This window comes from Mandrillus leucophaeus, unplaced genomic scaffold, assembly GCF_000951045.1.
Source record: "Mandrillus leucophaeus isolate KB7577 unplaced genomic scaffold, Mleu.le_1.0 Scaffold1090, whole genome shotgun sequence".
Lineage (NCBI taxonomy): Eukaryota > Metazoa > Chordata > Mammalia > Primates > Cercopithecidae > Mandrillus > Mandrillus leucophaeus.
The window spans coordinates 206099-215492 of NW_012099099.1; the positions used below are offsets into that span (position 1 = coordinate 206099).

At 35.2% G+C, this 9394-nt stretch overlaps 1 protein-coding gene across 1 annotated transcript in view; it reads left to right on the top strand.

Moving 5' to 3' along the window:
• The window catches only part of HACD4 (3-hydroxyacyl-CoA dehydratase 4), a 28198-nt gene extending 23684 nt beyond the window's left edge, over window positions 1–4514 (top strand). The window contains exons 6-8 of the mRNA XM_011988782.1: window positions 10–135; window positions 1037–3965; window positions 4049–4514. Coding sequence (XP_011844172.1) covers window positions 10–135; window positions 1037–1119 — 209 coding nt within the window. The 3' untranslated portion in view covers window positions 1120–3965; window positions 4049–4514. The remainder of the gene's footprint in view (window positions 1–9; window positions 136–1036; window positions 3966–4048) is intronic.
• Window positions 4515–9394: the final 4880 nt, after the last annotated feature.

Below are 9394 nucleotides of genomic sequence, written 5' to 3' on the forward strand. Positions count from 1 at the left end.
TTTTAACAGCATTTGCCATCTATCAATCGCTGCCTTATTTTGAATCATTTGGCACTTATTCCACCAAGCTGCCCTTTGACTTATCCATCTATTTCCCATATGTGCTGAAAATATATCTCATGATGCTCTTTATAGGTAAGTGACTTTTTTGGTCTTGTTTTTGCATTTTTCCTGTGCTTTTTGGTTAGTGCTTGCCATCTACCTTAATATACAGGTTGGTAAACATGGGAGAGACCAAAGAGGAAGCCTGACATGATGAACTAGATCTTGTTAGTGAAGCCCCTGGAGGTTATAATGCTTTTTGCCGGGCATCATGGGATCATATATTTCCCTTTCACTGTACAAATAAGAACAATTTTACTATCAGAAAACATAGCTGCATTATGTATGAGATATAGAAGTTTTGACCATGTGCACAGGTATCTACAAATAAAACCTAGATGTCAAACTAAGAAGAACTGGCTATTTCTGATTTTTCCATTTATATCCGTTTTGTTTCTTGTTTGTTTCGCTTTTCAAGCTAGCACTTCCTATCAGGCAAATGGAAGTCGGTGTTAGAGACTCAAGAAAAATGTATGGAACAAAAACTTACCCTTGAATAAATTTGATCATTAAACCTAGTCATTTTCCAGGAAATTGGGGAAAAAACTTTCACTATTAAATTTTTGTTTTCCCAGCTCTAACCTTCACAAATCCCCAAAATAATGATTATCTCTAGAAGGTAACAGATATCAAACATAAGAACAACATATAGAGAGAAAAGACAAAAATGTGAAACTTTAGAGGGAGGTGGAGAGAGCTATGCTAAAGAAAGGAAGACAATTCCTTGCATTAAAAAAAGTAGGATAGAAGAGTTTTATTTACCTCTCTTTCTGCATAAAATCTGGACACTTCTTTAAGCATTCCTTCTCACATCTCCCTTGCCAGTGTCTTCTCCCTGGATTCGGGCAGCACTCTGACTGTATTTTAAACTCATTGTTCCTTCCAGAGAGATAGTTAACGTTACTTACTTTTGCAACTTCTTTCTCCATATTAGGCATGTATTTTACCTACAGTCATCTATACTCAGAAAGAAGAGACATCCTCGGAATCTTTCCCATTAAAAAAAAGAAAATGTGAAGTACAGCATTCCAGTGTGACATGAGAAAAGACAGGCTGTGGATTCAACCGCAGTAAATACAACACAGGAAGTATTCTGGTGGAAAAATACCTTATGTTTGATAAAAATCCATTACATGAAAAGATTGCACATACCCCCAAAACTGTAGACATAACAGGCTATGTTTTTCACACATTGTATTTTTAAGACATATATATTCTCCATACCCTGCTTCACCAAAATTCCTGCTTCATTTGCATTTTATACAAGTTACACTTACATTGTATGTAGTCTGATTATTTTCCTGTAAGTTTAATGAGAAATAGGAGATTAACTGCAATAGATTCAATTAAATTAAGAAACCAAACTTGATAACCTAAATTACATGTATTCTTTTTCACTTCCGAGTTCCCAAATAGATCTGTAGGAGGGGAGGGATGGAAAAGATATTCCACAGTTGCCTAGAATAACATGTTTTATAGACAGATTTCTGTCTTCAGAGCTAATAATTCAATACTCACCCTAAACATTAGATATGTTTAGAAAATTAAGTATCTTTCCAAGCCCTGTATCTTAGCTCAAGTTGCTATAAGTAGAACACCATAAACCAAATGGCTTAAACAACAGCAACGCTTCTGACAGTTCTGGAGGCCGGGAATTCCACTCAGGATCAAGGCACTAGCTAATGCAGTTCCTGGTGAGGGCCCTCTTCCCAGTTTGCAGATAGATGTCCTTCTGCGTCCTCACATGAGACAGAGAGATCAACTCTCTTGTGTCTCTTATAATGGCACTAATCCTATTCATGAGAGCTCTACCCTCATGACCTAATTACCTCCCAATGGCTCCACCTCCAAATACCATCATATTGGAGGTTAGGGCTTAACACATGAATTTTGGGGGAACACAAAGATTCAGTCCATAGCATTCTGTACCTGGCCCTACAAAATTCATGTCCTCCTCACATGCAAAATACATAAATTCCATCTCAACAGCCTTAAAAGTCTTAACTCATTCCTGCCTCAATGCTAAAGTCCAAAGTCTCATCTAAATCAGATGTGAGTGAGATTCAAGGTACAGTTCATCCTGCGGCAAAATTCCTTTCCAGCTGTGAACCTGTGAAATGAAACAAGTTATGTGCTTCCAAAATACAATGATGGGACACACAAAGCAAGAAACAGGAAAAAAGGAAGGTGTAATGGGTCCCCAACAAGTCCAAAACCTAGCAGGCAAGCACCATGAGATCTCAGGCTTAGGAATAATCCTCTTTGGCCTGATACTCTGGCTTCAAGACCCAGTGAGGCAGAGGTATTGCCCCCAGGACTATGTTGGAGGAGGATGACCCCTATATCACCAGGCAGAAGCTGTCAGGCCTGTTGAAACCAAGGCAATGACTGCCCCTTTTGAAACTGAGAAGGTACCCCTGATGTCCTCTGAATCACCGTTTGAGGTCAGTCTCTCCTTTTCTTAAAGAATAGTGTACATTTACAGCTGAATAGCTCTATGGTCCCAAATCCAAGAAGTCCAACAGTCTTCCTTCATTCTGTCCCATCTCCATTCCTTTCAAGACAAACTGGCAGTGTTCCTGCGAGGGTGGCTGATTAGGTCTGTGGTTCGCACCCACACAAATCTAATTGGATGACTGGTCAGCTACACCCTTAGTGTTCTCTACCAAACATGTTTTCTTACCTTTTTGTAATGCAGACAAACTGATAATTTCCCAAATCTTTAAGTTCTGGTTCCGTTTTGGTTAACAAGTCTGTCTTCATTTTTGGTCACATTTTACTTTAAGCAGTCAAGATAAACCGAGGCACTGGTTCAACACTGGTTGGAGATCTCTTCAGTTTAATATCTAATTTCATGGCTCACAATTTTACTTTCCACAGAACACTAGAACATGAACACAATCATCCAAGTTCTTTGGCATATTATAACAAAGATCACCTTTCTTCCAGTTTCCCATAACAGGTTCCTCATTTTCATTTGAGACTTCATCAGAATGGCCTTTATTGTCCATATGTCTACCAACATTTTATTCATGGTGATTTACATGTTCTCTATGAAGATGGAGGCTTTCTCTCCCACCTTCTTGTCTTTGAGCCCTCACCAAAATCACCTCTATCAGTCCCTTCATGGCAATATTGACCTTTTCTAGCAAAAAAACTAGTCCCTCAAAACTCTTCCAGTACTCTTCCAGGTACTCTAGTACCTCAAAACTCTTCCAGCTTCTGTTACCTAATGTCAGTGCTGCTTCCACATCTTTATGTATTGGTTATAGCAGCACTGTACTTCTTGGTACTAATTGCTGTCTTAGCTTGGCTGCTATAACAAAATACCATAAACTGGGTAGCTTAGACAACGAATATATCTCTCACAGTTCTCGAGGCAAGGAAGTCCAAGATAAAGGTGCTAGACAATTAAGTTCCTGATGAGGTTCCAAGGTGCTAGCTGATTCCTCTTCATGGTTTGCAGATGGATGCCTTTTTGCTATATGCTCACATGGTAGAGGGAAAAACCATCTCTCCCTTGTTTCTTATTGTAAAGATACTAATCCCATTTATGAAGGTTCCAGCTTCAAATGCCATCACGCTGGAGATTAGATCTTTAATATGTGAATTTAATGGCGGATACCAGGATTCAGTCCCTAGTGCTCTAATAGAGTATTCATTAATGTCATGTATTCATTAACATCTTTTAAGTTATTTAGGCTTTGATGCCTTAAAAGAAGACCCTGGCCAGGCATGGTGGCTCACACCTGTAATCCTAGCACTTTGAGAGGCTGAGGTGGGCAGATCACTTGAGGTCAGGAGTTCAAGACCAGTCTGGCCAACATGGTGAAACCCCATCTCTACTAAAAATACAAAAATTAGCCAGGCGTGATGGCGCATGCCTGTAATCCCAGCTACACGGGAGGCTGGGGGCATGAGAATCACTTGAGCCTGGGAGGTGGAGGTTGCAGTGAGCAGAGATTGAGCCATTGCACTTCAGCCTGGGTGACGGAGTGATACTCTAGCTCAAAAGAGAAGACCCTGATGAAAATAGTAAACCTTTAACAAATACACAAATGATGCCCCATTCTGTATTCTTTTTAATTGTAAAAATCACGACACACACATACATTACAGGAAGATAAAAGGTATAAAAATATAGTAAGTACTTTTTAAAAAGGAAAATTCATGTTTTGGATTATTACTGAATTATTGCTAGTTACTGTAATGTAAGTCATATGTTCTCACAGTTTTGAAAAATACTTTCCTTGAAGATCTAAAAAAAATGTGTGAATAACTGATAGTCATTGCTGTATCATTGATGTATCACTCAATTTTTGGTAAAGAATTATAAAGATCTTATCTAGTAACTATGTAAAAAGGTATTAAAAATATTGTGATGTGAGAATGGATTAATAAAAATGTAATTTAAAAAACGGGTCACTTATTTCCACTAAAGTAAACATTTGGAAAGAAACAATTGAGTATTAGGCTGCTTGAAATATTTATAAATATATTTGGATTTTAAAAAATTATCCTTTTAAAAAGCTACATTTTTTTTTCTGCTTTTATAGTTATCTTCTAAATTTTAGAAAAGTTACTAAAAGCTTTAGTGTGCAAGGAGAACAGAAACGCTTTGCAAATTTTAGGTGGTTAATCTTAATCACTCCCAATAAAGATGGCTACTTACACTGCTGAAGTACATGTACAATCAATCACTAAAATGAAGAGAAAATTAGAGAAACTACACTTTACTGGGTCATTATAATAAATTAAAATTTCATTATTAAGTAATGCTTTAATTTTTTTAAACCAGATTACCTTAAAAACTTCTTAAAATTGAAAACCAAAAAAAACAAGTGAATTTATAATTATTTTAAAATAGAAATGAGAATTGACAGTAATTTGAGATATCTGCAACAATTGTAACATAAAAAGATCTGCCATTTCCTTTGGCGACGACACAATTGTTAATACTACTGTGGTTGGTTGCCTATATCCATAATGGAAAGGAATACTAAATTTCATTATCAGTTAGTGAAAAAAAGATGTAATTTCTTTTTCCACTTAAGTACATGTTCCCCAGGTTAAGAAAGCCAGACATAGTGAAGTCAAGACAGTAACTATCTGGTTAATTGGATGTTACCAAGATCGCAAAGTTGATTTCTTTGACTATCTGTCTTAACTGTATGTTCACCAAATCCCTATTTCATTTTCTACAATGTAGACAAAGGCTTACTTTCTCAAATTTAAGTAACATAGATGAAATAGGAACCATTAGATACTTTGAAAGCATATCTAAGACAACTTGTTTCTGAAATTTTTTTGTTGTAAAATATAAAATATTGCATCTTAATCATTCTTAAGTGTGCAGTTCAGTAGCATTAAGTAATTTATATTGTGCAACCATCACCACTATCCATCTCCAGAACTTTTTTTAACCTTGCAAAACTTAAATCCTATACTCATTAAGCAATGGCTCCCTATTCTCCCATCTGTCCTGTCCCTGGCAACCACCTACTTTTTGTCTCTATGATTTTGATTGCTCTAAGTACCTCATATAAATGTAATCATACAGTATCTGTCTTTTGTAATTGGATTATTTCACTTAGCATAATGTCCTCAAGTTTCATCCATTTTGTATATGTCAGAATTTTCCTCCTTTTTGAAGCTGACTGATAAGGAGGAAATTACTCCTGTCATTTTGCTGTTTGTTTTCTACATAGCTTAGCTTCTTTGTCCCTCATTTCCTGCATTACTGTCATCTTTTGTGTGTAGTTTACTTTTTTATAGTGAAGCATTTAAGTATCTTTCTCAGTTCTTTTGTGTATATTCTGTAGCTGTTTTCTTTGTGGTTGCCATAGGGTGACATTTAATATCCTGAAGGTAATTTGGACTTATGCCAGCTGAACTTCAAAAATATACAAAAATTCTGCTCTTTATATCTCTGTCAATCACTTCTTTAAGTTTCACAAAATTATATACACTGTGTGTCCAAAATCAATTTTTAAAAATGCAACAGTCTCTATGTAGAAAACAAAAAGTAGTAGATTTTCTAATTGCCCATTATTTTTCTTTACTGAGATCTTTATTTCTTCATGTGGCTTTGAGTTTTTGTTTAGTGTCTTTCCATTTCAGCCTGCAGGACCCCTATTAGCATTTCTGGCAGGGGCAGGTCTAGTGGTAACATACTCTTATCAGCTTTTGTTTATCTGGGGATGTCTTAATTTCTCTCTCATGTCTGAAGAACAGTTTTGCCAAATACAGGAAATGTGGTTGATGATATATTTTTTTCCTAACACTTTGAATATATGGAGCTCACTGCATTCTGGCCTCCAAAGTTTCTGATGAGAAATCTGATATTCATCACACTTATATGTGATGAATTGATTTTTTCATGCTATTTTAAAGATTCTCTCTTTGTCTTTGGCTTTTGATAGTTGTGTGGATCTCTTTGAATTCATTCTACTTGGAGTTTGTTGGTCATTATCTGGCTGTTCTTCAAATATTCTCTCTGCCCCTTTCTTTCTCTCTTTTCCTTCTGGGATCCTCACAATGTGTACGTTGGTCTGCTTGATGGGTCCCACAGATCCTTATACGCTGTTCACTTCTTTCCAATTTTTTTTCTGTTGCTCAGACTCTAATAATTTCCACTGTCCTATTTACATGTATACTGATTCTTCTGCTGCTCAAATCTGCCTTTGAATACCTCTAGTGAGTTTTTCATTTCAATTATCTTACTTTCCAGCTCCTGAATTTTTTTGTATCGTCTTAGATATTCTCTGTATTGATACTACCATTTTGTTCATCCATTGTTTTTTTTTTTTTTTTGACTTTTTCCACATGCTCTTTGGTTCTTTAAAAAACATCCTTAAGGCAGTTGTTGTACAGCCTTTAGCGGATCCACCATCAAGTCTTTTTCAGAGATAGTTTTTGTTTTGTTTTCATTTGAAAGGAGCATACTTTCCTGTTTATTTGCATGCCTTGTTATTTTTATTTTTATTTTTATTTTTTTGCTGAAAACGAGACATTTCAATCTAATAATATGGTAGCTACATCTCACTAAGGTCCCTAAGTTAATGTTTTTCTTTTTTTAAACTATTCCTTACTTTGCCCGCCTTGAGCAAGTTGTCAAATGTGAGAATCCGTATTTATTTCAGAAGTACAAATAGATATAATTTCAATGTCCAAAATATTTCCCCAAAGAAAGAATCTTACAATTATTTAAGTTTATATATGGAGAAAACATTTCATGATACTAAAGTGTTAAAGTGATTTAAAATTAAGTTTAAAATATGCTAAAAATTATCTCCCTTTACCCAGTATCTATCTTCCACTTATTTATTATTGCTTTGTAATAATTATAATGTTTCCCATTGGTTCAGATAATTTTAATATTCTTCTCGGTCTGAGTTATATATATGCTAATGTTGATATGACATGTTTCACCAGGGTAGTGTTCAGATTATATGTTCAAGGAGCAACAGCCACAATTAACAAGGTCACCTGTTTAGAATGCAGATTCCAGGTCTCCACTAAAGATAGTTGAATCAGAAGCTCTGGGAATAAGCTCAGGATCCTACCTTTTGATAGACTCCTCAAATGAGCCTCATGCAGAGAAAAGTTTGAAAACCACTACTTTTGAGTCTAAATTATTTCAGCTTTGGACAGAGAGAAAACTGCTAATAAGAACTACTTATATAAAAGCCACCAATGTTTTCACAACAGAGATGAATTTTTATGGCTTTAAAAATCCTTAAATAGTAGTTCTGAACATGTTTTTAACATGCCAAATAAGAATTACTAACTAGTTTATTTTTGCTAAGGGTAGCTGGAGTTTTAAATCTCATCTAAAATAAGGTTAGTTAATTCCATATGAAAGTCAATTAGTAAAAACATGCCTTACTTCATCACATAAATGTAGGTGTCCACTGTTACTTCATGGTATTCAGCTGAGTGATGGGGTCTTGTGAAAGATAATGTGGTCTGGAATTAAGAGCACTAGGTTTGATTTGAGATCAAGCTCCAGTATTTACTAACTGAATGACTCTGAGTTCCAGTTTCCTTAACTGTTTAAAGTTATTATGAAGACCAAATGACATATGGTAAATTAAACTTTTGCAAATTATAAAGGGCTTTGCAGAAGTAGGACATTTATAACATGTTCTGTTCTTACTTCATGATGGTTTGGTGATTTATATTCTCTGACCGTAAGTTCCATGAGAGCAGGGATAACACGTTTGGTTCAGATTGTACCCCAGAAACTTGTATAGTGGCACATAATAGATGCCTATAATTGTGTGTGCAACTCTCTCTTTAAAGAAAACCACCCCTGCATCTAGAAATATATTTCAAGAAATCTATCAGCTTAATTAGGTAATGAATTTCAATTGTATCTCAAAGGGTACCTTATATTTAGAAGACTAATAAGTTTTGGTTTTGGTTTTCTTTCAACTTATATAAGTATCTTAACATGCTACTTCTAGAATGTTTTGATCGTTAAGAACAATTTCTTAATACACTTCCATTGTCTTCCCAAGTCCCCACATATGTCAAGAATGTGTTCAAGCATTACAGCTATTTATTTGCAGTGAAACACAAAAGTGATTACATTTCAATAACATTTTATAATTTATAAACCATATTTTTGTATTATTTATTTTAACCCTCACAGCTACTTTCTGAGGTAGATCATTTCATCCAAAAAATAAAACCAAACCTCAGTGAATAATCATTTTTATTCAGTTTCATATTTAATAATTTATCTGGAAATGATCTTACAAGCTCCCTATGTTTGACAAGAATCAGGTGAGCTAAGTTGTAGTTTTAAAGAAGTTTTTAGTATTTATGAAGATTAACAGATTAAATACATAACACACAACTTTATAAATACTATATATATATCATACATTTAAGATGAGATTTTACAGTTTCCAGGATCACAGTAAAGTATTTCCCGCAGAAAACATAAAAGCATGTTACCTCGTCCAGGACCACAGCAGTGATGACACACATTCATAAACGAAGATGATGCTGTTGGGTGTCTTTCCACAAAAGTGATGAAGAATGTGAATGGTTCCAGCCACACTCTGTCCCATAGTTCCATTTGAAGTGGTTCCTATGAATAGGCTGGTTGGGTCAGAAGTACAAACTGACCAAACAGGGACCTACCCTCGGGCTTTAATGAAGGCTCCATCTCTTTACCAAATGATCTGATTTCTCTTCTAAAACAGCAATTTACTAAAGTGTTTGCTAAACCTCTAAAACTGCTGCTTGCTTTCAACGTTACTAAGTTACTTCAAGATAGTAA